Here is a 26,949-nt window from a genome sequence, read left to right on the forward strand (position 1 = left end):
TTTTTTGGGTCCGGTCGTGGGGCCTGAACTCTGGGCCTGGGCGCTGTCCCTCAGCTCTTCAGCTCAAGGCTAGCGCTCTACCACTTGAGCCATAGTACCACTTCCAGCTTTTTTTCTTTTTGCTTATGTGGTGCTGGGGAATCGAACCCAGGGCCTTGAGCATGCAAGGCAAGCGCTCTACCACTGAGCCACCTTCCCAGCCCCATTTCCAACATTTTTTATGACTTTGACCTCTTAAAGACCAGGGTTACTCACCAATACCCTCTTTTTTTGTTTTGTTGTGGTCCTGGGGCTTGACCTCAGAACCTGGGTGCTGTCTCTGAGTTCTTTTGCCCTAGAATAGTGCTCTACCACTTGAGCCACAGCTTCATTTCTGGCTTTTTGGAGATGAGTCTCATGGACTTTCCTGCCTGGGCTGGCTTCAAACGTCGATCCTCAGATCTCAGCCTCTTGAGAAGCTAGGATTACAGACATGAGCCACCAACTCCTGACTCCAACATCCCTTCTTATTTATCCATCTATTATCTGTGTAGACTCATGAATTACTTCTTTTCCCTGTAATTTATAGCTGTACCTAATTAATTTGATAATATTCTATTTGGATAGTTTTCAAAGCCCCTGTAAGCTGGTTTCTGTGTCCTATAGAGGTTCATTCTTTTTTTCTTTTTGTTTTTTTCCTTTAGAAAAAAAGACTGGCCTTGAACTTGTCATTTTTTCCTGCCTCAGTCTCCTTATTGCTGGGAATACAGGTGGATATCACCATCCCTAGCACATTCTTTTCTTTAAAGTTGCTTTAGTAGTACTTAAGTACTCAGGCATCCTAAGTCTTATACATATGTCCTAAGCCTTGGGATCAGCCATTTGTCAGAGGAGTCTGAGTTTCTGTTAATGGAGAATGGAAGTAGAAGTCAAATTCTGGATTCTGAGTCCTCATTTTCATGGATTATCTTTGCTTCTAAATCCTTTAGGTAGACAAATGTAAAAATTATATACATATTTATTCATAAATACACAACATATTTATAGACACATTTGTATGGAGGTGCATATCTGTTTATAGATAAGTATAGGAATCTTATTTCCACTACTTCTAAATTCATTTAGTCCTCTGATCTTCAGTATCTGTAATGTAATATTTGTATTTTCAATTAAGTTTACTTCTGTTCACTCTAAAAATGGGTATTTTTCCTTGTTCTTCGGAAGATAATAAGACCTTCAGGAAAGAACTCTTTATTTTCGATGTATGCTTCATTCTAGAGCTCCCTATCCACCTTGCTCTGCGTGGCCTTTTGGCGTTAGTCCTTGTTACCTATGGAACCCATCTCCTGCAGAGGAGAGTTAAACTGTCACGTGACTCATCAACAGCTGGAGTTTTTCATGCTCTAATCTGATACTTGCTGTTCACCTGTACACTGGGACCTGGGTCCCCAAGTTTTACCTATCAATTGTGATGGCCAATTTCTCCCAAATTGTTATTTCTCGAGATAATTAGATGAGGCAGAGACTGTTGATGAAAACTTAATTTACTGGTAGAGTCAAGTGTAACCAGGCCTTTGGTCCTCAGGACAGCCTGCCTTCCTCACTGCCTAATGCCTTTCACCTGTTACCTCCATTCAGAGGCCCTGCCAGCCTTGGGGCAGCACTATGCTTATTTACCAGGCAAGATGCTAAGAGTACTTCAAAACACCTTTGGAAAATCCTTAGCAATCTTTCACTTAAAGGATATTTTTCCCTCCTTTGGGGGGTCCTGCAGATCTGTCTTCAAAGGCAACAGGCACACCAAAGAAGAAAGCTGTGGTCCAGGCTAAGTTGACAAGCACTGGCCAAGTGGCATCCCCAGTGAAAGGCGCTGCAGTTACCACCAGTACCAACCCCCGGAAATTCTCTGGCTTCTCAGGTAAGATGTGGTAGAGCACATTAGCTGTTATTATCCTCCTGTGGGACTCTGTTTTAGCTAACCTCAATAAGTAGACAGTGATAGCTACTTCTCAGTATTCCACTTGGGAGACATCTCCTTGTACAGCTTCCGCTGTAGCAGGAAGATGTTTGTTAGGTCAAGACTTTGTCCCCTTGAAGTTATTAGCTGGGTCAAGCAGATTTTTATAACCTGCCCTTTACTTCCTTGTGTTTTGTAATGAATGTATTTTAAGAAGTTGTTTCCCTGAACTTGCCTGAGTGGAAGTGAAAGTGTGGGAGAGAAAGTCCATGTCATACATGGACCATATCCCTTCATTGCTCTTAGCTCCTGAAGCATATGTGCTCAGGTGATTGGAGTGTGTGGGGGACATACAGCAGGAAGGAAGGAAGAAAGTGAAGGCAGGTAATACAGGCTAGTGGTAGAGCATATGCACTTACCAGCCTCTGAATTCAAATCACAGCTCCTAAAGGGTATGTTATATCTCTTATTGGTATCTTTTTTTTTTTTTGGAGGGGGGTCCGGTTATGGGGCCTGATCTCTGGGCCTGGGCACTGCTCCTCAGTTCTTCAGCTCAAGGTTATCACTCTACCCCTTGTGCCACAGTCCCACTTCCGGCTTTTTCTGCTTATGTAGTGGTGAGGAATTGAACTCAGGGCCTCATGCACGCAAGGCAAGCACTCTACCACTGAGCCACCTTCCCAGCCCCCTCTTATTCGTACTTGGGAGGCTAGACAAACAGTGAAGAGTTAAGTTTTCTTTTTTTACTGCAGACATACTTATAATCATACACATACATGTATGGTACATGCTTCTTTTATATAGATAGTTATGTTTTTTGGTTTTGGTTTTGGGTTTTTTTGTTGGTCTTGGGGCCTGAACTCTGGGCCTGGGCGCCCGCATCCCTCTGCTCTTCAGCTCAAGGCTAGTGCTCTACCACTTGAGACACAGCGTCACTTCCAGCTTTTTCTGTTTATGTGGTGCTGAGGAATCGAACCCAAGGCCTCATGCATGTGAGGCAAGCACTCTACCACTGAGCCACCTTCCCAGCCCCGATAGTTATGGTTTTTTATAGACAGGTTTCAGGAAAACTTTTCCTAGAGTCTTTCTATGGACAGGAGTTGAGAAGATGGGGATCATTTGGGTAATAAAAAGCATTGGCCTGGGGCTTTTATTTGTTCTTCAGTTAACAAAAGGAAGTACTTACATTAGACCCATTTTATGAATGAGGAAGTCAAGCTTCAGGATCATAGTAGAGTTAGTTTTGCATTGACACCTATTTAACCCCAGTGCCTGTGTTCTTTTACTACATTCTGCTACTTGCTTTACTGTTTGAGTCATACCTGTGATTGACTCAGTTGAAGAAAATAATGAAAGTAAAACTTTGGACTCAAGTTGTTTGGGGAATTAAAGAGCTTTGGCCTTAAGTCAGAAGAATAAAGGCTTGGTGCCAGCACTAAAGCTTGACAGCTTGAAGCTGGGAGCAAGTCTTCACCTGTCTGAATCTTGTGACTTCATCTGTGAGTCAAGGTGGCACCATCTGCCTTACCTTCCCATGTTCTCAGGAGGACTGAGGGAGACAACATCCAAAAACGAAGCCTGACTGTGGAGAATTTTTATTGTTCTAATCTAATGAATTTGTTTTATTATATTTAAACAAGGCCTTAAAAATATATTATTAATTTTTTGGTACTGGGGATTGAATTCTTGGCTTCAAGCTTGTCAGGCGAGTATAAGGCCACTTGAGGCATATCCAAGTCCTTCTTAATTTTAGCTTGTTTTTTAGGTAGGGTCTCATGCTTTTCCTTGGATGGTTCTTCCCATGGTCCTTCTGCCTCCCCTCCTGAGTAGTTGGTATTACAGGTATGATTATACCCGGCCATTCCATTTTGAGAGAGTCTCAGCTAACTTTGGTTAAGATTGACCTCAAACAGTCCTCTTGACTCTGTTTTCTGAGTAGCTATAGTATAGGTGTGCAGCAATTTTTATTTCTAAACTCTGGGGCTTATTTGTTGTCTAATAGTAGGCCAAAGAGAGTTAAAAAAAAAAAAAGCCCAGGTGATAATAAGATAAGCATGATTCTGGAAAATCATTGGCCTTGGGGTTGGAATTTGGAAGAGTTGAGAGGAACATACCACTTTATTCTTGTAACCTGGCTGAACACTGTTGCTTGGAAACTTTGTCCTCTAAGATCTGATTTACACTCCAGGTCAGAGGTGATAATGGGTTTATAATTTATAAGGCCCAGACAAGCTTGTATCAGCAGCCAGATTGCTAATGGCTCTGCTTTTGCTTTGTAAATGGCCACAGAGAGGTGAAGAACTCACTACAGTTATACATAATTAGTTTTAAGCATCTGGAAAAATCCTGCTTGTTATCTACCTTTTATTTTGACTATAGAAAGCTTGGAATGGGGAGGGACAGGAATGTTGGGAATATACCAGAGACACCTGACTATCCTTGGCATCCTTGTCCTGGCTCTGCCACCAAAAAAGTGTGTGATCCTGCAGGTCGTCTGTTCCTGTTTGTGGGTTTTCTTGTCAGGAAGAGAACAGAACTTGATAGCTGTGCTATCCATGATAGTAGTACCCTCACATCAAATAACATATCATTTGATTTCTTCCTCTTTTCTCATCCCAGCTTCACAATTGCTCTGGGATACAGCTAACCACTTTTGACATACATTGAGTCTTGTTCCTCTATAAAGCAGACACACAAACAGGTATACTTCAGTCTGGTCTTCAAACTATGAGATTTTGTGAAATTACTGGACCTCATTGGCTTTTATTTTTTTTTTTGGCAGAGGTGAGAGACCAAACTCAGGGCCTGGCACTTGCCATGCAAGTGCTCTTCCACTGAGCTAAATCCCAACCTCCATTGCTTTCTTTTTGTTTTTGTGGCCCTGGGGTTTGAACTCAAGGCCTCACTCATGCTAATCCTGTCCTCTACCACTTGCGCTCTATCTCCAGCTGACTCCATGTCTTCTTCTTTCTTTCTTTTATCTCTCTCTCTCTCTCTCTCTCTTTCTTTCTTGTAATTGTTTGCTTACAGTTACGTAAGTCAGGTAAAGAGTACATTTTTGGTTGTTTTGTTTTTTGGTGGTTGTGGGGCTTAAACTCAGGACCTGGGTACTGTCTCAGAGCCTCTTTACCACTTGAGCCACAGCGCCACTTCTGGCTTTTTCTGAGTAGTTTATTGGAGATAGGAGTCACATGTACTCTCCTTTCCAGGCTGTCTTTGAACCACAATTCTCAGATCTCAGCCTCTTGGCAAGAGTGCATTTCTTTTTGGACAGTGTCACTCCTTCCCTCTCCCAGTTTTTCCCTTCTGTCTTCACTCATAAATTGTATAGTTCTTTTTTTTTTTTTTTGGTTGGTCATGGGCTTGAACTCTGGGCACTGTTCCTGAGCTCTTCAGCTCAAAGTGAGCAGTCTACCACTTGAACCACAGCATCAATTCCAGTTTTCTTGTGGTTAATTGGAGATAAGAGTCTCATAGACTTTCCTGCCTGGGCTGGCTTCGAACTGCGATCCTCAGATCTCAGCCTCCTGAGTATGTAGGATTATAGGCGTGAACCACTGGTACCCAGATGTATAGTTCTTTTTTTTTTTTTTTTGAGGGTCCGGTCGTGGGGCCTGAACTCTGGGCCTGGGCGCTGTCCCTCAGCGCTTTTTTATTTTTGCTTATGTGGTGCTGAGGAATCAAACCCAGGGCCTCATGCATACAAGGCAAGCGCTCTAACATTGAGCCACCTTCCCAGCCCCGTATAGTTCATTTTTAACATGACTCATTTCTTTACCTGTATTGTGGATGCTGTGATATTACTCCCAAAGTAGAGTACATGCAAAGGAGAAGCAGAATATTGATTGTTAGTTTTATTCCTTCCCAGAAAAGCAAAATCATCTCTCTCTCTCTCCAACAGCTAAGCCCAACAACTCTGAGCAAGACCCCTCGAACCCTACTACTAAGACAAGCCTGTCTTCAAGCAGATGTGACCCCAAGCACAAAGATTGTCTGTTAAGGGAGTTTCGGAAGCTGTGTGCCATGGTGGCTGACAATCCTAGCTACAACACAAAGACCCAGATCATCCAGGACTTCTTACGGAAAGGCTCAGCAGGAGGTGAAGCCAGGAGCATCCTGGATGGGTTTGGCTGGCTTCCAGGGCATAGGAGCATTTACAGGGACCTACGATTATTTTAATCCTCTTCTATTATCTTGAATTGTTAATTTTGAACAGTTGGGCCCCTATATGGTTTGTCACCAGACCCCACAAATAATAATGTAGCCAGTTCTACTTAGTACTTTAGCATTTTTCCCTCAACAGGCCAGAAGAACCCACCCACTGACTAGTAGGAAAATTTAGTGCATATATATATATAATAGATTCAGTTCTTGTGAATCTCATGCACATTTGGAATAGAATATCCCATCCAAATATTTCTTATTCATCTGACAACCTTTTTTAAAAAAAATATCTTTAAGTAGTTGTAATACTAAGCTTCTTTGTTGTTTTTGTTTTGTTTGATTTTTTTGCCAGTCCTGGGGCTTGAACTCAGGGCCTGGACATTGTCCCTGAGCTTCTTTTACAAGGCCACATTCCCAACCCTCATCTAATAACTTGTTACTGAGCATTTGGAATGTGCTTGTTTGTCACTGGGGACTTGGGTCTGCCCAGAGGAATTTTTCCATACACCCAATGTGAGGCCAGCAACCACCAAAGTCTACTGTACTGAGTTGGGCAGAGTACTGTGGGAACATAAGCCATGACAGGTCTCTCTCGGTCTATGCTTCAAGTTTGTATGTTTACTTGTTCAAGCTCTATTTCTCAAAAAGACTTGCTTTCTTCTGTCTCCAGATGGCTTCCACGGGGATGTGTACCTAACAGTGAAGCTGTTGCTGCCTGGTGTCATTAAGAGTGTTTACAACTTGAATGATAAGCAGATTGTAAAGCTTTTCAGCCGCATTTTTAACTGCAACCCAGATGATATGGCACGGGACCTAGAACAGGTCAGAGGGAGGGCAAGACAGGCCACATTTCGGGTGGGGTTCTGCCAAGCCAGGTACCTGCAGCCATTTTTTTTTAAATGATTGTCACACACTGTTTTAGGAAACTAAAACTTACTTAAGCAAGTTTCTGTTGGGGGAGTAGCTGAATGTGGGTCTAAGTTAATTTGATAAATGTTTGAAGAGAAGTCTAACCACTCCAGGTCACCTTTTAAAAGGACCTATCTCAAAAGTCAGAATTTAAGACTTCCTTTTCTCTCTTGGGGTTCTAATTCTGGAGTCTGATCTGATGTCTTTTAGTTCAAATTCCTAAACAGGAATTACACTGGCTTAGCCCTGGATTATTTCTCTGCTCAGCTAAGGCTGGTGGAAAGATCCTATGTAGCTAGCCAGGTCTCTTCTAGGTGCTCAGTGGGCAGGTATGTTGAGCTATGATTGAAATCTCTTGATTCATCTTCAGTTCTGAGGTTAGGGGGATACATTTGAACCTCCTGGGGTTGCAGCAGTGGCATTTTGGTTTTTGGAGACAGGGTGACGTGTCAGAGACGATCAGAGTCTTCTTTGAGCAGAGCAAGTCTTTTCCCCCAGCTTCCAAGAGCCTTCTCACCATCCAGGAAGTGGATGAATTCCTCCTGCTGCTCTCCAGGCTCACCAAGGAGGATGAGCAGCAGCAGGCCCTGCAGGATATTGCCTCCAGGTGCGGGAGCTGCCCCAGGCCAGCCACACCCACTGGGGGTGAGCCTGAGGAGTGATATCACTTGGGAAGGAAGGTTGAGGTGCAGAGTTCTTCAGAGATAAGGTTAACTATGTGTTATCTCTTTAGGTGCACAGGTAATGACCTCAAATGCATCATCAGGCTGATCAAACACGATCTGAAGATGAACTCGGGTGCAAAACATGTGTAAGTAACTGCTCTTCGGACAGCCTGAGTCATTGACTTCCCTTGTTCCAGATAAGACTTGAGTCCTCATTCTACTTAGTTACTTTCTATAATCCTGTCTCCACCTCCCTTTTCTCACACGGCTATTGAAAATTTGGAATTTGTTTAGAATATAGAGTGGTTCTCTTGCCTCTTCTAACCCCCTTCTCTGCTAAGGCTACATCCACACAGGCACAGGGTTTCAAAAGTCTGGGTTTTCTGAGTTTTTTCCTCCCATGAAAGTCTTTTTTTTTTTTTTTTTGGTTGATCATGAGGCTTGAATTCAACCCCTAAGCGCTTTTGCTCAAAGCTAGCACTCTACCACTTTGAGCTATAGCTCCACTTTCATTTTTCTGGTGGTTAATTGGGGATAAGAGTCTCAAGGACTTTCCTGTCCAGGATACTTCTGAACCTTGATCCTCAGATCTCAGCCTCCTGAGTAGCTAGTATTACAGACATGAGCCACTAGTGCCCAGCTTCATGAAAGTCTAAAGACAGTAAACATACTATTTCCCTATAGATTAGACTTTCTCCTCTCTCAAGGGTAGACTGCTATCCAAAGCCATAATATCAAATGCAGACATTTGTTTCCTTGCTTCTGTCCCCTGGCAGGTTAGATGCTCTGGATCCCAATGCCTATGAAGCCTTCAAAGCCTCACGTAACCTGCAAGATGTGGTGGAGCGGGTCCTGCTCAATGAGCAGGAGGTGGAAAAGGAGCCAGGCCAGAGACGGGCCCTGAGTGTTCAGGCCTCACTAATGACACCTGTGCAGCCCATGCTGGTGAGAAAGAAACACTTCCCTGTCCCAACCTTGCTGCCCGCCTCTCTCTACCTGGCCTGTCCCTTGGGGAGATAACTGCTGCAGTCTGACAAGGGGATGAGGGGGCAAGAGAAAGGGAGAACAAGATGCAGCGGATTGCTAAGTGGGGCAGTGAAGACACTGGGAAAAAAATGACCAAGTATAATAACCTAAATCTAGTTCTCAGCTTTGCCACCAAAAACCTGTACAATCTTAGATGAGTTGCTCAGCTTCTCTTGGTCTTTAGTTTCCTTGTGGAAATGGATGAGACTCCCTGAAGCATCTGCTAAAATGGTTTGTCATCTTACCTAAACACGGAGATGTGTTTGGGAGCTTCTGAAGTTCTAGGACCTGCTCATAGCAACTAAGATAGCTCATAGTTGGCAGAGCCAGGCTTCCTACAACAGAGTAACTGAGGAAGGAAGAAGAAGCTTAAAGAATGAAAATTCACTTGGACAGAAATAACTTCAGTCTCTCCATTTCATAAGAAAGGGGATTTCCTTTCAGATATTTGTTTTCCTATGTGACACAGCCCACTGCATGGGCTACCATGCGTGCCTGCCTGAGGCCCTTAGGGTTTTCTGCTGCTGGATGGTGCTTTTCAGGGTTTTTGTCTTGTGTGTTAGAGGATCCTTGTTCTTTCCCAGTTAGGCACGTGGGACAGTCATTGCTGAAGTGGGAGGTGAACTGTCCATTCCAGAGATAAGCCTTCAGTTACCTGAAGAAGAGGCCTGTCTGACTGTGGAAGAGTTCTTACTGGAGTCTGTTCAACAGGCTGTCATTTGAAAAATGGCATAGGTTATATAGCTTTGTGGTTTAACATATAGGCCTTGAAAGTAAACCTGTATTCAAATCTTGTTCATGTTAGTTATTAGTATCCCTAGCTGTGTAACCTTAAGTGCTTAACTTCTTGGACCTTCAGTTTTCTTATCAAGAAAATGGAAACATCGATATCACATCAAAGATGAAATGAGAGAGCCAAGTATGTTGGTGTACTTCTATAATCCTAGCACTTGGAATTGAGATAGGAGGATTATGGGTTTGGGACCAGCCTAGGCTCATAGCAAGACCCTGTCTCAAAACAACGGTAGCAAAAAAAAAAAAAAAAAAAGATTGTGTATGTGATCTGACAAGAACCCCAAACATAGCAGCAGCTAATTGTTTGAGTCAGGTGACAGCCATATGTGCATAAGCGCCCTTGTATCTGGACGGCCTGTCTTATCCACCTCTGACTTTGGTCACCCTGACAGCCTGACCTCTGCCCTCTTTATCTTACCTCCCCAAATCTCTTGTGCTCATGGGTTTACTATCAAGCCATATTCCTGCAAGAGCCTCAATTGTTGAGAACAATTTAAGTCCTATTTCAGTGGAATTTTATTTGCTTTACAGTATAGCATTTTCATCTTCCTCAAAGAGCAAGCTCCTGACAATCCTGATAGAATTGTAGAGAATTCATTGTCCTACGCTTTCCATTCCCATCACCCCTTTAACATCCTCCCATGAGCATAAACTATGGGCAGCAAGTCCCACATTCACATCTTAATCAGCCCAGCTCTGGGGATCAGCAGTCCTCATTAGAAGCCTTCAACCTTTGCCAGCTGCCAGTGGCTCATGCTTATGATCCTAGCTACTCAGAAGGCTGAGATCTGAGGATCGTAGTTCAAAACCAGCCCAGGCAGAAAAATCTGTGAGACCCTGGTCTCAACTAAACTACTAAAAAAGCTGAAAGTGGAGCTATGGCTTAAAGTAGTAGAGTGCTAGCCTTGAGCAAAAAAAGCTCAGGAACAACACCAAGGCCCTGAGTTCAAGCTCTAGGACCAAAAAAAAAAAACCAAAAAAGTCTTCAGCATTCAGCCTTTGCTTTCCCTACCCCAAGGCTGAGGCCTGCAAGTCCATCGAGTATGCAATGAAGAAATGTCCCAACGGCATGTTCTCTGAGATCAAGTATGACGGGGAACGAGTCCAGGTCCATAAGGATGGAGACCACTTCAGCTACTTCAGCCGCAGTCTCAAACCTGTCCTGCCTCATAAGGTATTATCCTACCCACCAGCTCTGCCTTTCCCCTGACTCTCACTAAATCAACAGTTCCACACCCCTTCCAGCTCTGGTTTGTAATAGGGAATTAATTTGTTAGTTGTCAAATGGATAAATTCATTTCTAGAGTCTTCTAATAAAGGACTGCTCAGCAGGGGCAGCTCGGAAGTGTAGACATGGGTTAATCTGGACAAAGCTCCCAGATACCTATTTCATTGTGCTTTTGGGACAGTGAGCTCATTTGATCAGATGCTGTGCAGACCTTTGCTGTTTCCTTGTCCATGTTATCCCTCTAGATAAAGGTTTATGCATAGGGAATGTTGGCCTCTTGTTCATTAGTTTGGTCAACACAGTTATCAAATGCTATATGCACTGTTATAGCTAGTTGGGCATATCACTAAAAAAGAAATGGACAGAAGTTCTGGCCTTCAGGAAGTTTTTAGTGTGCTATAAACACAATGCCTTCGGGACATCTGTGAGCCTGGTTCCTGCTCTACCAGTATAGGGGTGAGAACCTCAATCCTCAGCTCCCAGGGCCACACCTTAGAAATAACCTCAGGGAAAGCAGCTAAAATATCTAGGTCAAGTAACCTGTGAGTAAATGGCATTCTTGCCGTTTTTACTCCTTTTTATTGTAGCTCTGACTCAGTTTGTCCAAGTCCCAGGGTCAAGAGAATCTGGTTTTGTGGTGCACTAGCGATGAAGGTTCCAGCCACTGGTTCCAGGTGTTAAGAGAGCTGTGTAGTCGCCTCACGGAGCTTTAGTGCTGCTAGTTCACTTGTTCTGTGGGGCACTGTGAAACTGCTTGGGAACTATTCTGTTGGGATTGACAGCATTTAGCCACCTCTTGTGACCCAGGAAGCTTCCTTAGCAATGCTTTCCAGCATTTATCCTTTACCAAAATTTTTTCATCCTCTTGCCTTTCCAGTGCCCTTGCTTCTTAAAAAGTTGGGCAGGCCAAGTGCCAGTGGCTCACACCTGTAATCCTAGTTACTCAGTAGGATGAGATCTGAGGATCACGGTTCAAAGCCACCTCAGGAAAGTCCGTGAGACTCTCCAATAAACCACTCACAAAACCAGAGTGGCACTGTGGCTCAAGTGGTAGAGTGCTAGCCTTGTGCTGAAGAGCTGAGGGACAGCACCCAGGCCCAGAGTTCAAGCCCCATGACTGACCAAAAAAAGTTGGGTAAGTGAGGAGTGGCATGGATGGGCAGGCCTTTCTCCATCCTGCTGCAAGTGTCCTGGGCAGTGAGCACCTATGTGCCTCTCCTAGGTGAGAATCTGGGCCACAGTTGGGCCATCTGGACCCCACTGCTGGAATCATTTGGCAGGGACTCTGGTGTTGTAGTGGCATCTCTGTTGAGCAGAAGATTAAGTAGCTCTCCCTTTATCTGGAAAAATCCAATTCCAAACAACTTCTTTTATTCTGAGGATGGCTGAGGATTCAGAAGTCTTTTTCGAGAAGGCCTTACTCACATTGCCTTCCTCTTCCTGAGGGGTTCATCTCTTTTCTGTTTCCTTTCCAACCAGCCTGTTCTCCCTTTTCCTTTAACCTATAACACCTCTCCCTCCCACATTTGTCTAACCTTCCTCTCCATATCCTTCCCTACATGCTCACAGTTTCTTTCTTCCTTTTCTCCCTCACTGTGCCTCTCCACAGCCCATAGAAAGTGACCAGCCATGAACTGACCTCTTCCTGGGTCTGGACAGTGTTCTAAAGTAGATATCCAAGGCCCACACAAGATGTGTTTTCCACATGAGCTCAGCCACAGAACATTGCAGAACTTTCTGGGGTCCATTTTGATCTCCATGGATTGTTCATCTCTCACCAGACCTCCTTTCCTTCCAGGTTGCCCACTTCAAGGACTACATCCCCTTGGCTTTTCCTGGGGGCCACAGCATGATCTTGGACTCAGAGGTGCTCCTGATTGACAACCAAACAGGCAAACCACTACCCTTTGGGACTCTGGGAGTGCACAAGGTACTAGCTCAGCATATGTGTGTAAAATGAATGATTATACATTAACTATCAGTCTGAAAAGGGAAGAATGTATAACTTAGGGTGTGGCTTATTCCTTTTATCCTTTTTAAAAAGATCAGAAAAAAGAAGCTATTAGGAACTTAGAATTGAGTTGGTTTCCATGTGGAACTGTGTTAGGTTTCTGTCACTATTACAGAATAACCTGAAATGGCTAACTTATAAAGAAAAAGGTCTACCTTGACTCATGGTTCTATAGGTTCTAGTCTAAGATTAATGGGGCTCATTGCTTTGATCTAACAAGGCAGTGCATTATGGCTGGAGCATATGGCATATGGTGAAACTTCAAATGTCAACACCAAAAAATTTTAAATTCCGTACATACATACATGAGCCTGAGTGATGTAGAGAAGCTTACTCTTAGCTCCTTGTTATGTTACATCTGCTATTTCCCTGTCCTGAATATTGTGAAAATCTGCCTCACAGAAAGTAGACAGTGCCCCCAAAGCAAAGGTAAAAGTTAACATATTTAAGTGATAAAGTGCAAATTTGAAATTTGTTGAAAAGTGGCACCATGTCTTTAGAGGAAGTTGGGTGTCATGGGAAATAAATGAGCCAAATCTCTGCAGCATAGCAGAGCCCTGTGCTTCCTGAGCATTTGAGGTTTCTCCTTAATGACAGCCTTCTTGGAACCACCTGCTCACCAGTGCCAGAGGTCTACTAAATAGCAAGCATTACTTGCAAGTGCCTTTGTGGCCCAGGTGCTTATGACACAGATAGACTTCCATCCAAGCCTCCCCTTTTTTCATGCACTCTGTGTACTCATTGCCTTGTTTTCCTTTACAGAAAGCTGCCTTCCAAGATGCTAATGTCTGCCTGTTTGTTTTTGACTGTATCTATTTTAATGATGTCAGCTTGATGGACAGGTGAGTTGCACAGCATGGGGGGTGAGGGGCAGGGCTGGGGATTGAATTCAAGACTTCCCCTGTGCTAAATACAGTCTATCATAGAGCTACCTTCCTCTGCATTTCCACCCCTGCATCCAGTCCTGCCTAGTATCTTTAAGCCAAGAAACCTGTTTAAAGTTTCTAGATTGTGAGTATAGGGGGTTTCATTTGGGAAAGAGGGAAGGGGAGGCGCAAACATAGGCTTTTGTGTCCATGAGCACAGGTACAGTTGCTACAAGTCAATTCCCCATTCATCGAGAGGAAAAGGCCAATCTTTGAGAGCTTAAATCTTGGAGAAACCCAAGTCCCCAACAAAGTCTGCTAAAGCACAATGGACTGTTGAAAACAGATAGCTTGTGAGCAAAGTAGGGTCTTCTGTTTTCCTACAGTAACACCTGTGTGATCATAAGACAAATGCTTTTTAGTCAAGGGGTTTGACTTCAGAGTAGGCACCTACAGAAAGCTCCTGATGGTGGGGCTGTCTTGGGAGAGAGCTGGCAGTCTTGGATGAACTACATCCAAAGGTTTGACTCAAGCAGCTGGTACTGGCCATTTCCCTACTTAGACATGTCTCCTTACCTTCACTTCACTCCTACAGATTGTGGAAGTAGAAAAAGAACACATGGGGCTGAAAATGGGATTTGGCCCCTCTCGGCCTGCTGACAAAAACTAGCCAGCCTTGGTGTTGTGGTGAACTTAACAGTCCTTTTTCAAGCAGGACCAGAATCCACACTGTGGGCTAGCGGCCAGTTGTCCCTTGGTGCAGTAAAGAAGTAAATATGAACTGGCGGTGTGCCACAGCTCAGTTTTCCATCTTCAATGTGATGGAGCCCCGACAGCAGAGCTGTTACACAGGGGAGCTTAGTCCACGCAGACCTCCTGAAGTAGCACTTTTGTCATTGCTTCCCACTCAGGCCTCTCTGTGAGCGGAGGAAGTTTCTTCATGACAACATGGTTGAAATTCCTAACCGGATCATGTTCTCAGAAATGAAGCGAGTCACAGTAAGTGAAGACCCTACCCTGGGCAAAGGACTCCTTGGGTTTAGATTGAGATAGTGGTGACTCTCACAAGGGCTGCTGATTTAGACAACACATGTGTATGTTACCTGCCCTGTTTCTCAAAGCCATAGCAGCTGTTCATATCAAAGCTAGTATTTTTAGTGGGCTCTTCTCTAGTGTGCAAGCCACCTTCTCTGTTCTCACATCAACCTCAAAATCTCTCCTGTTGTCTTCAGAAAGCCTCTGACTTGGCCGACATGATCAACCGGGTGATTCGGGAAGGGCTGGAAGGGCTAGTGCTGAAGGATGTGAAGGTAAGATGGCCACATCTTTTGCTTTGTCCTGCTCTTGTCCTTTGCCCTCTGCTTTTCCCATCCTGGCCAGGAGATGGCAGTGGCATCTGTGGTGGCTGGGGGTAGAAGCTGACAGGGAGCCTTTCTAGGGCTGGACCAGGGGTATCCTGGATCAGGAGGATGGGTTTGTATGGCTCAGTGGATCCAGGACACAGCAGTATACATGCAAGCTCACCCTCATGGAATGTGTGTTCTAATTAGGTCTCTCTCTCTTGCATTCCTTCAGGGCACATATGAACCTGGAAAGCGGCATTGGCTAAAAGTGAAGAAAGACTATTTGAATGAGGGGGCGATGGCCGACACAGCTGACCTAGTGGTTCTTGGGGCCTTCTATGGGCAGGGGAGCAAAGGTCAGTGACATCTGTCCCTGCAGTGGTACTCCAGAAAGTAGATGTGAAAACAGGCTGGCCTTCTGCTAGCTTGATCTGACAGCATGGAGTTGTGACTTCCCAGGCCCTAGCATCTGAGGCCCAACCTAGTCCCAAGTCACCTGAGACAGGGACATCTATAGGCTCCGGAACAGAGAAGGTAGGTACAAATGTCTGGTGCTGTCCTAAACAAGGAAGTGTTCCCCACAACGTGTTCCTAGGACCTGACATCTTTCATTTTGGGGAGAATCTCCTGACTGGAGATGATACTAGGTCTGAAGATCTAGTATTTTCAAATAATCAACCATGTTCCAGGCACTGTCAAAATCACACAGGAAATGTAGTTCAGAAGTAGAGTACTTGCCTGCCTAGCATGTGCAAAAACCTAGGCTCAGTCCTAGGACAGCAAACCAAAGGAATCAGCTAATAAAGAGGTAGACCCAAGAGATGAACTCTGGCACTCAGATGTCAAGTGCCAGACCTTTCCTCTGGCCATACTTCATTCCTCTCCCCTCGCAGGTGGCATGATGTCCATCTTCCTCATGGGATGCTATGACCCTAGCAGCCAGAAGTGGTGTACTGTCACTAAGTGTGCAGGAGGCCATGATGATGCCACACTTGCCCGCCTGCAGAAGGAGCTAGACATGGTGAAGATCAGCAAGGTGAGACAGGGACCTGGTGGACCCTGGTCCTGTCATTCAGCAGCTTCATTTAGGGGACTACAGATACTTGTCTCACTAGAAGGGAGAGGTCTGTTGGCTGTGGGAGGAGGATTAGACCTCTGAGTCTTAGTATCAGCTTTGTGGATAGTGATCCACAGCAGTGTCCAGTAGGCCACAGCAACTCCAGGCAAAAGGATCATATTGGAAGGGTCAGCATTTTTAGTCAGGTAACATGTCACAGTCCCATTGCCATAAGAGGTTTTTGACCTCCTTTGGAGAACAGCTCTAAAAAGTGTCTTTTCTTCTCTAGGATCCGAGCAAAATACCCAGCTGGCTGAAGATCAACAAGATCTACTATCCTGACTTCATTGTTCCAGACCCAAAGGTAACAACCCTATGGCCTGTGGTTTCTAGATTAGTTGGCAAGTTTTATTATACCACAGAAAAGTTATCCTAACCTCACTGAACATCCACCCAGAGTGTGTGTGTGGGGGGGGGGGGTTGGATAATTCAGCCATATGGCAGGCTTCAGGCTGATGATCTGGCACTGAGGAATCCCCAATAGAATGTACCCATTCCTGTGTCACAGAAGGCCTGCACTTGGAAGGGACTGGTTACAGGACTAAGACATGAACCTCCTAGAGCTGCTGCTTTAACAGCCATTGTGTTAATTACAGCTGGTAGGCAGTGTTTCCTTCTTAGCCAGAGATGACTTGCCTGCTTTACTCCTGATAGAAAGCTGCAGTGTGGGAGATCACAGGGGCAGAATTCTCCAAAGCCGAGGCTCACACAGCAGATGGGATCTCCATCCGATTCCCTCGCTGCACCCGGATCCGGGATGACAAGGACTGGAAGTCTGCCACTAACCTCCCCCAACTCAAGGTTTGAGCCAGCTGTTAGCTTGCCTATGTGTCCTACACCCCACTGGCCCTGGACATCTGACTTCTCCTTTCCCCTATCCAATGGAGACAGCAAGGGCAGGCAGTTAAGAGGGGGACCAAACTGGTATTACGCCAGAGGCTGTGGCAAGAGGTGTTCTCCCACCAGCTTGCGTTTATCAGCCCTTGGGCTAGCCATACCTATGGCACAGGAAGCCTCCTTATGAGGGATTGCCCTCATAAGAACTGAGGTCCAGTTAGGCATGGTGGCATATACCTATAATAATGACAATCAGTTGACTAAGACAGGAGAATCTCAAGTTCAGGGCCATCCCTGGTTACATGAGATATGTGCCATGGTTCAAACCTAAATTCCTAAGCCACTGTGATCAAAGGATCATAGTTTGAGGACAGCCCAGGCAAAATAAATGTTGACACTTCAGCTTAATCAATGTTTGGGTACAGTGCACATGCCTATCCTTATACCCAGGCAGAGGATAAATAGGATTACAGTCCAAGCTGGCCTGGGCATAAATTGGGATACTGCCTCAAAAAATAACCAATCCAAAAAGGCATTGGCAGAGTGGCTTAAGTGGCACAGCACCTATCTAGCAAAAGCTAGGCCTCAGTTCAAATCCCAATTCCACAAAACAGTAACCCTAGGATCTAGAGGAGATTCACCTTCTGGTTACACTCAAGTTAACTGGGGCTTGCACCAAGGAAGTCAACTCTGTTTTTCCCTGGTCTTTTTCTCACTTTTTTTTGGTGCCTGGGCACCATATCCCTTAGCTTCTGTACTCAAGGCTAGCACTCTACCATTTGAACCACAGTTCCACTTTGAATGTTTTCCTTCCTGGCTGGCTTTGAACCCTGATCCTCAGATCTCAGCCTCCTGTGTAGTGAGGATTATAGCAGTGAGCTGTCAGTGCCAAATATCTCTCTGACCTCTTTGTTCCCAGCTACTTGTGTCTAAAACAGGCCCTCCCACACTGTGAGGGCAGTCTGGGAAGGGAATGGTAACACACCCAATATTCTCTTCTTAGGAACTCTATCAGCTGTCCAAGGAGAGGGCAGACTTCACTGTAGTGGCTGGAGATGAGGGGAGCTCCACTACAGGAGGCAGCAGTGGCGAGAATGAGGGCACCTCTGGGTCTGCTGCATCCCGCACGACTCCCAAAGGCTCCCCCAAAAAGCCCTCTACCAGTGCCAGGAAGGCTGAAGGGAAACTGAATAACCCCAGCAGCAAAAATGGTAAGGAAAGGGGCAATGTAAAGTGGGAGGTAGAGGCAGAGACTGGAGGCAAGAGTAGGACCTAGTGTCACATTCTAGCTCAGACCATGTGATCATTCCTGGTGTGTCTAGCTACAAGCAGAATCTTCTGCTAGGTGACAGCTTTTCCTCCTTCTCAGCCATGCTTACAGCAAGGAAGGACCTGGGCTCCTTTTGCCCCAAATTTCAGGGATCCTTATTGGCAGTCCTTATCCTCTAGTTACCGTGCACTCTCTCCTGTAGGCAACAGGCCCGCTACAAAGCCTTCCCCTGTGAAATTGGGAGCAAATCCATCCCTAAAGTTTTCTCCAGTGAAAGTAGGGGAGAAGAGGAAAGCTACTGATGAGACCCCATGCCAAACAAAGGTGAAGGTAAGAGCAGTAGTACACAGGCAGGCCCAGGGCTCGGGGGATACTAGCTAAAGTCCTTCCCTCATACAGCTACTTCTCTAATACAGGCAAGTAGGCCAGCAGTGCTGCTCCTCCACCCTGTGCCTTCTTGTTGCCTTGCAGAGGTGCCCCGCCAGCCAGCAGCGAGGAAGGAGAGCTGTGCCAGCAGGCAGGAGATAGAACCTGGCCTACCAGGAGAGGCTTTGGGGTCTACCCAGCTGTCAGCCCCAAGTCACAGTATACATAAAGTGAAGAAAGCTGAGTCTGGGTGTGGGGTACAGCAGTGTGAAACTCAGAATGGGAGCAAGCATTCCCGCAAGGAGAGCGAGCACATGCTGGTGTGGCAACTCTTGAGAAACCTTTTTTTCTACTTTTCATTCTTCGATTTAGCACCTACTGAAACCAGGAACTAAGTTAATATTAGCTTCCCCAGGGAGCTGCTAGCCCATAAGGTTGATGGAAGTAAACGTCACTGCATGAGGACAACACCCCCCACTCTAAGATTACTAGCACAGCAGCGTGATGACTCTGGGTCTGAGCCCAGTTCCCAGCAGACCAGTGGAAACCATTTCCAATTCTCTTCCTCTCCTTGAACTTATCCCCAGTGATGAGTGGGACTCCTAGGCCCTCAGTCCAGCTAGCCGGGCAGAACGTATTGTCTTCAAGGATAGCACTGAGTCAAGGGCACTAGGTCTTAGCACCACTGGATAAGAGACATGTCCTTTTCTAGGTCCAGGTCCCAAACGTTAAGGTACATCCTCTCCTTTTCTGCTAAATGGGAATGAAGGAGGGTATCAGTTCCAGGCTACTTGGAGAGACTGGAGAAAGAGGGTATCCATGTCTGCAACTTTTCTCCAGTAAAAGCTGCTATGTCCTAGTCCCTCAGCACCCTCCACTTCTGGCTTTCTAATCTTTCTGTCCTGTGCTCGTGTGGGGAGACCCCCACATCAACCCCTACCTGGATCCCTCTGCATTTGCAGGTGCTACTGGACATCTTCACTGGGGTGCGGCTCTATTTGCCACCCTCCACACCAGACTTCAGTCGTCTCCGGCGCTACTTTGTGGCATTCGACGGGGACCTGGTACAGGAATTTGACATAGCCTCCGCCACACATGTGCTGGGTAGTGGGGACAAGAACTGCAAAGCCCATGTGGTCTCCCCAGAGTGGATTTGGGCATGTATCCGGAAACGGAGGCTGGTAGCTCCCTGCTAGGACTGTGCTCTTTCCTCTCCCTTAGGCCTTCCTCTTCCACTGGGCAGCCTAAGGCTCAGGCTGGAGGCAGGTAGATGGGGAGCAGAGGGGGTGGGCTTTCTTCAGTGCATCTTCCAAAGCCCTCCAGCAGCTCTTCATGGTCTCTAGGACCAGGAATTAGTTGTCGGGGGCACCACAAGTGAAGTCAGTTTCTCTTGCTGGTTGAAATAGATCTTTAAGATCAGGGAGCTGGTTTTACCTGTCATTTAAAAAGCTGAGTTTCCTGTTTTATGGTTTGGGGAGTGAACTCAGGGGCTCATGCATGCCAGGCTGGTGCTCCACATTTTTTATCTCGCAATACCTGTTCTTTCTCTGCCAGCTTCCCCTAGTTCTCCTTAGTGACTACAGGGTGAAGGCCGAGCAGTCTTCTCTTTCTTGTCTGCTCCTTTTCACTTCCAGATGCATTTTTAAAACTATATAAATGACTGCCCTCACAAATGATTGTCTGACAAAACTTGTATTCAGCCTGGCCCTTTTGTCAAATGAACCCTCATCTGAAAAAACAAAATGAACTTTGAAGACTTTTTTCTCCATGCTGTACAGTACAGGAGAGGATCCCAGCCTAAAAGGGGGAACTGGCCTGGGGTCAGAAATGCAGTCTGTGTAGAGACAATGGTGGACACAAGATTGGCCCTGCCTTGAGTGCAATTCACACCTGAGGATGCTGCTCACCAAGACAACTACAGTAGTGATGGCTGATACATTTGAAGAATGAAAAGAAGACAACTTGTGTAAACAAGCACTATGCACAGATGTTTTTGCAGTAATGTCCTTAAGTCTGCACTGTTCAGCAAAGAGCCACCAATGGCTGCCAAATGATGGCTATACAACTAGCACACCTGAGGAGCTGGAGTTCGATATGAACCCAGCTTCAAGTAGTCACTGGTCAACAATGGGCACTGCATGTAGTCTGGCCATTTCAAGTCAGAGGTGTGAAATGTAAGCTGTAACCTTAGGCACATTGCCTACCATCAGAACATCACATCTTGCATCTTACTGCAGCATGGCAGGAATAGGCATTGCTCCTAAACCACATTGTGGCTGTCTGTGACCTCAGATAGGTAAAGCAACTGGCACAACCTGACAGTTTATCTAGAGTTGCGGAAATCTGTATGCTAAGATTACAGCCTCAACCTGCACCTGTACCTGTTGTACACTTACTAGGCCAGGAATGACTTCAAGGTCCAGGTGGTGCTGACTCTTGAGGATCAGTGTTTTTGCTTAGCACCAAAAATCTGTAGGCTTATTTGTCTAGTCCCTAGAGAGACTTGGCCTCTTCAACACTGGAGTAGGCCTGTAAGATATATGGAGCCACACTCAGCTAAGACAGTACTCTGCTAAGGAAGCTGCTTGCTGGCTAAGGAAGCTACTTGCCAGTCAGTTTGGAGGCCAACTTGGATTGAACTCACACCTACTGTTTAAAACACGGGGGGGGGGAGGGCACAAGGAAAGATGGGGGTGACTTGAGTTTTTGGGTAGGCACCATTTAGAATAGGCCTAAAGACATATTTTACATTTTTAGTCTATTCTCTGAGGAGACAAAAGCTGCTCCTTCAAACAGTTGCCTATATAGATTTCCGTCCCCCTCATCAACCTCCCCACGCCAAGCAACTAGCCAGGTAACAACAGAACTAGGCTCTCTTCCTCAGGTCCTGTCCTCCAGGTGGCTATCCTAGACCTAGCCCCCTGTCCTCTCCACTTGCTCATATTCATCCTTTGATCAAGGGGTCTTTCTGGGTGCAGGCTATCTTGGTTACAGAGCTCAGCTCCTTGGCCTTGCTCTGCCTCACTTGGTGTTAGTTCCAACACATGTTAACATATTTCTTTCTAGTCTGAGGCATATAGACAAAAAAGTCTATCCAACACTAAGCAACATCATCTTAAACCTCCCTCCTAAGAAGGCTCGAAGCTTGCTCTTCAGCCTTCCTTTACATGCTGCTGACCTGCAACAGACTTAGTGCAGTAGCTCTCCCTTGATGAGATTCATTTCTGTCATAAGACAGCTTCCCATGTCCTCTTGTACTCCCACAGGCAATGTTACCCTTCCCTTGGGCAGGGAGCATACACAGGCTTGTCCATGAGGCTGAAACTACCTTTTCTGAGCCACAATCCAGCTGTGTAGCAGCTGTATCCATATATATCTTCCAGGGCAACCTGAAAAATGATTAGGTATCCACAGTCCTTTCTAAACCAACAGTCCTTTTTGCCTGCATATACTCAAACTACCTGAATTCACTTGGTGCTTCTTCCCATGTGATCATACAACTCATCCTTTTCTTACTAGCTCCAAAAGGGAGCTAGGCTGTTCCATGGCCTCTGCATACGTCTTGCAATATCTTGGTCTAGTCACAACACTAAGCAGGGATAGCTTGACCAAGGCCACAAGCCTGGCCCAAGCATCTCCAATCTCAAGAGCATACCTGTGTGCCCCTGGTCAGAGTTAGCTATGAATTACCACTTCTTTTGCCAATAAACCTTTGCCTCTTGTATCCTCACACCAGTCAGACAGACATCTATATTGAAACTTTATTACAAAATTATAAAGCAGATCTCTGTAACAAAAAATACACATTTGGGGTTGCTTTAACACCCAGTTAAGTCTGAGAATCATAAGCCACTTGAAGTAACATTCATATCCAAAAGATTTCAAATTTATATACAACAGATATCGCATACTAATTCCTTTACTGCTTTTTAGTTTGGATCCAACAATTCCAATGTATTGGAATCAGCTGTCCCAAGTCCTTTAAAACAAGTCTCAACTGAAATCTCAGAGCAATCACAGCAAAAGCCATAAAATAATTGGAAGAATTAGGTGTAACTAAGACCAAGGATCCATGAGAGACAGGAGAGGATTTAAGGATTAAAAAAAAATCAGATTTTCTAAATGGGCTAAAGACTAACTGGAATGGGATCTTGGAACTCCCAATTTTTATTTGGAGTAATAAAAACCATTACCCTCCCCCCAAACAGGTGGTTTGACACCCTTTCCCCCCCCCCAATTGAAACCTAAATTGAGACTTAAAAAGGCAAGTTCTTTAAATGAGTAAATGTCAGTTCTAATTCTTACAATGGTTATTAGCCAGCCATCAGTATATTATTTTCAGTTCCTATCTAGGAGTAAGTTAAGGCCTCAGCAGAGAAAACAAGGAGAGATCCAGCGTCTGCCTTGAGGTTATTGCTAGGTCTGAGCTGCACATAGACCTGCTTCACAGTGTACTTAAGAGTAGCTGAGCACATAATTCTTAGCTAAACTGGAGGCACTGTAAACTATAGTACTTATCTGTCCAGCAGAAGGGCTAAAGGTGGAGTCCTTAGAGGGAAGTTTGATTTGCCAACACTTCCCAAGGCTACTGCCCAGAATTAGACCATCCAGACTTCCTGTAGGTGTTGAGGTAAGCAGAGTAGGGTTCTGCCCACAACTATCCCTAAAGGTGTTTGGGGTTTGATAGAAAACTTAAGCATTCTAGTGGATCCTCCTTAGGTTTCCTTCTGCCTTCCGGAGTCCTAACAAGCTCTTTCTGCACTCATCTCAGTTACAGTGTATGGGAGGGGTAGGGGGTCTGTCAAAGTCTGCTCAAGTGTTAAGGGTTTTCATAGTCTGTCCACTGGGAATGGGAGTAAACACAGCTTTTCTGATGGTATATGTTTTGTGCTTTGTTGAGCTTTTCCAGTGAACTATAGAGCCTTCAGCCACTCTCTTCAGTGGTGGTAGAAAGACTCTAAGCATCACCTATTCACGGTTATAGGGCCTCCAGGCCTGCCCCCCAAATCAATCGGCTGAGAAAGGAATGAAATTAGGATTTTTTTTGGGGGGGTCAGTTGTGGGGCTTGAATTCTGGGCCTGGGTGCTGGCCCTGTGCTCTTCAGCTCGGGCAAGTGCTCTACCACGTGGGCCACAGCACCAATTCTAGTTTTCTAGTAGTTAATTGGAGATAGTTTCACAGACTTTCCTGCCAGGGCTGCCTTTGAACTGTGATCCTCAGATCTCAGTCACCTGAGTAGCTAGGATTATAGGCATGAGCCACCCGCGCCTGGCTAGGAATTTTTCTTTTTCTTTTTTTTTTTGTCGGTTATGGGGCTTGAACTCTGGGCCTGGGAGCTGTCCCTCAGCTCTTCAACTCAAGTGTAGCACTCTACCACTTGAGCCACAGTGCCACTACAATTTTCTGAGTGGTTTATTGAAGATAAGAGTCTTGCGGGCTTTACTGCCGGGGCTGGCTTTGAACCGTGATCCTCAGATCTCAGGCTTCTAAGTAGGATTACAGGCATGAGCCACCAGCACCTGGCTCTGAGATTAGGAATTTCTGGCTGTCTGCTAACAGGCAGAATCTGGTATCATTTAGTATTTTCCAAACCTTTGGCTTTACTGTTTCTCCAGGAAATTCCTCATGGTTAGAGAAAAGCAAAGTTCTGTGCACAAGTCCCTGCCTAGAGTGAGACCAACATTTTGCCTGTTGGAAAAGGAGGCTTAGAAGGCAAAGCAGCAAGTCACCCAGTGCTTCCTTTCCTCATAAATCCTAAATTACAGATGGGGCAAAGTCAGCCCCAAAAGCAGCAGCAGCAGAGATCAGCTTGCAGGTGGCTGGATTTCCCGGCAGTTGGGTGCTTCGTTGGTTCCTAAGAGCAGGTCAGGAGTCTGGTGGCTTCCAACACCAGCACTCAAGGAAGTGATGCTTGACAACTGAGGCTTTTCTATAGCACCCCTGTGTCATTTTCACCACCATTAAGTTTACTGATCCAAATTCTGTCCTAAGAACCACTGAAAAGTTCACATTTTTTTTGGTCCAAAGAAACAAGTGGATTTTAAGCATTGTAGCAAGAGACTTTAAATGTATGTTAAAGCACAGAGACCAGAAATTTAAATCCTAATGTCTGGAAGGGAACCATCTCTAGCAGGATTTCTGATTGGTGAGATAGGAAGGTGTGCTTAGGGAGCTAGTAGGGCACAGGAGGAAGCGTGCCTAGGTTCTCGGAGGGAAACGTGGTCCAAGCTCTGGAACATCCTCTGTCACTGAAACGGTCTTTTACCCAGGGGATCTGCACCAGTTCCCACTGGCCCAGAGCTCAGCTCATCAAGAGCCATGCCTCCATGGCAAGATAGGTATGCCTAGAGATAACATGGCATCTTTGCTTTCCCTGGTCTTGGGAACACTGCAGAATTTCTTCTGATAGTCTGCCTCTACACAAGCTGACCACCCTGAACTCAGACACCCTGGGCTACATCCTATAAGGCACTGTAGAAGCTGATGCGAACCCTCAGGACCGGAAGACATGCACTGCGCGGATCACATACTGCCGGCAGATGGGACATTCATTCATGCGCTTGCCACACTTGGTACAGGTCACCATGTGGCCACACTCCAGCAGAACACAGTCAATAGGTGAGTCCATGCAGATCTTACATAGGTTCTCCTCCAGGCCAGATGGCACTGCTGCTCCTGCACAAATAGGGCAGAAAGGGACAGAGGGAACTGTCAGTATACAGAGCAAAATGTGGGAGAGAAAAAATGCACCCCCAAACCCATACATTTTCCCCCAACTAGAGCTCTTCCAAGAACACTCCCTCAGTAACTAGCTCCAGTTGCTTCTGTAATTCATACCTCCTGCAAGGACTCTGATTTAAAGTACATCATTTGCAGATCAGACTCATGCCAGAACATGAGAACTAAGGCAAAGCCCTCAAAGCTGAAAAACCATTTTCAGACAATTGAGGCTGTAATATACTGAGTGAGTGGTACTTAAGGGACTCATTATCCCCTGAGGCAGAACATGCAGAAAAGATAAAAGTGATTCAAAAAAGTTTAGATATAAACAGAACTATAATGAATGGTTCATTAACAATCACAAGGCTTATCTATAAACATAGTCCCATTGTAATATAGCCCAGGAACAAGAAGGCCTCTGGTATCCCATAATCTCCTCAAGGGAAGAGCATGAAAGACAGGCTGCTTCCTCTTCTGTTCCTACAACCATAGACCTTTATTCATAACCCCTGATGCTTACCACATTGCATTATAATTTTGGCTTACCCATTTATCTCCCCAGTGGACTTAAGAGCTCCTTAATTTATCATATTCAGTCATTTTCTACAATCATATATTTAACATCTGTTGTATGCTCTGAAGTCAGATATTCATCTTTGAATCCTTGAAACACTGGTCACCTGGTACATATTCTCTAAATGTCTGATAACACTCTCAAGATAATAACAGTATTTACTCAAAACTGTGGATATGAACTTACAGGACCTGGGAAATATCCTTATTACTCATTTCCTAGATGAGGCAAGGGGCCAAAGAGTTAAGTGGCTTGCCCAAGGGAACACAGCTGCTGAGATGGTTCATGGCAGGTATGACCTTGGTAGAGACTATCAAGATGGTATTAAATGCCCTGTGCACATTTATTAAGACTCCCATGAATAATTGTTAACTGGCTTGTGCCAATAGAGGGATAAGACAGCATCCTAGTTCCGCCACACAGAAAAATCTTCATGTTCAATAGCCTAGCTATCAAGTGTCTCAAAATGCAGCCTAAACCAGACAGCCATAACCAGATCTGGCCACACAGCAGTCCCTTCTACCAGCTGGGAATTCCCCTAATCTGTTGCACCCATTCTTTCTCTTCCTCTTTTTCTGAACTACTCAAAAAGTGAACAAATACTTCCCCCAGATGGTGAGCTGGCTGTAAATGGGAAATAAAACCTATTTATCTCCTTTGTGGCTATAATCGGGAAGAATTGAAAGTATACAGATATTAAGATAAACTGGAGCAATGTATAGAATTGTAATTATAACTTAGGAGTTATCAATAAACCTTCAACCTCAGAGGGTCAGCAGTCTCCCAGGGAATGAGAGAAGGCAGGCCCCAAGTAAGCATCCTGATCTTGGTATCATGTACCTCCACGTGATCACAGAGAATGAAGGAAAGCTCAACTCTGCTCCATTCTGAGTAGGAGACCATTTCATTAGGGAACAAATTTGAAAAGTCTTCTGGAAAAGTTCTGAAATACTTTGTTGGCTCCAACACTATTGAGAATGATCTTTCTTGGAAAGAAGTCCCAGAAAATGTACAGCGTATTTTAGAACATTCAGCAGTATGTGCTAGGGACTTAACACTAGTCTGTCCTTAGCACCCAGGTGGGTATATGGCAGCAGAAAGCTAACTACGTAACACCTTAG

General features: G+C 45.2%; 2 protein-coding genes across 6 annotated transcripts in view; one reads left to right on the forward strand and one right to left on the reverse strand.

Moving 5' to 3' along the window:
- The window catches only part of Lig3 (ligase III, DNA, ATP-dependent), a 24,863-nt gene extending 3,696 nt beyond the window's left edge, over positions 1-21,167 (forward strand). Inside the window, exons 3-20 of the mRNA XM_013013063.1 lie at positions 1,754-1,897; positions 5,838-6,035; positions 6,771-6,922; positions 7,450-7,616; positions 7,743-7,820; positions 8,451-8,619; positions 10,514-10,669; positions 12,522-12,653; positions 13,497-13,576; positions 14,512-14,599; positions 14,833-14,910; positions 15,176-15,299; positions 15,837-15,979; positions 16,290-16,364; positions 16,715-16,861; positions 17,901-18,108; positions 18,370-18,497; positions 19,496-21,167. Of these exons, the coding sequence (XP_012868517.1) occupies positions 1,754-1,897; positions 5,838-6,035; positions 6,771-6,922; positions 7,450-7,616; positions 7,743-7,820; positions 8,451-8,619; positions 10,514-10,669; positions 12,522-12,653; positions 13,497-13,576; positions 14,512-14,599; positions 14,833-14,910; positions 15,176-15,299; positions 15,837-15,979; positions 16,290-16,364; positions 16,715-16,861; positions 17,901-18,108; positions 18,370-18,497; positions 19,496-19,729 (2,501 nt within the window). The 3' untranslated portion in view covers positions 19,730-21,167. The remainder of the gene's footprint in view (positions 1-1,753; positions 1,898-5,837; positions 6,036-6,770; positions 6,923-7,449; positions 7,617-7,742; positions 7,821-8,450; positions 8,620-10,513; positions 10,670-12,521; positions 12,654-13,496; positions 13,577-14,511; positions 14,600-14,832; positions 14,911-15,175; positions 15,300-15,836; positions 15,980-16,289; positions 16,365-16,714; positions 16,862-17,900; positions 18,109-18,369; positions 18,498-19,495) is intronic.
- Positions 21,168-24,477: 3,310 nt separating this feature from the next.
- Rffl (ring finger and FYVE-like domain containing E3 ubiquitin protein ligase) overlaps positions 24,478-26,949 on the reverse strand; it is a 69,492-nt gene continuing 67,020 nt past the window's right edge. For all 5 annotated transcript variants that reach the window (XM_013013451.1, XM_013013450.1, XM_013013447.1 and 2 more), the window contains one exon: positions 24,478-25,209. In XM_013013451.1, coding sequence (XP_012868905.1) covers positions 25,028-25,209 — 182 coding nt within the window. In that variant the 3' untranslated portion in view covers positions 24,478-25,027. The remainder of the gene's footprint in view (positions 25,210-26,949) is intronic.

Source organism: Dipodomys ordii, unplaced genomic scaffold (assembly GCF_000151885.1).
Source record: "Dipodomys ordii isolate 6190 unplaced genomic scaffold, Dord_2.0 Scaffold19, whole genome shotgun sequence".
Classification (NCBI taxonomy): Eukaryota; Metazoa; Chordata; class Mammalia; order Rodentia; family Heteromyidae; genus Dipodomys; species Dipodomys ordii.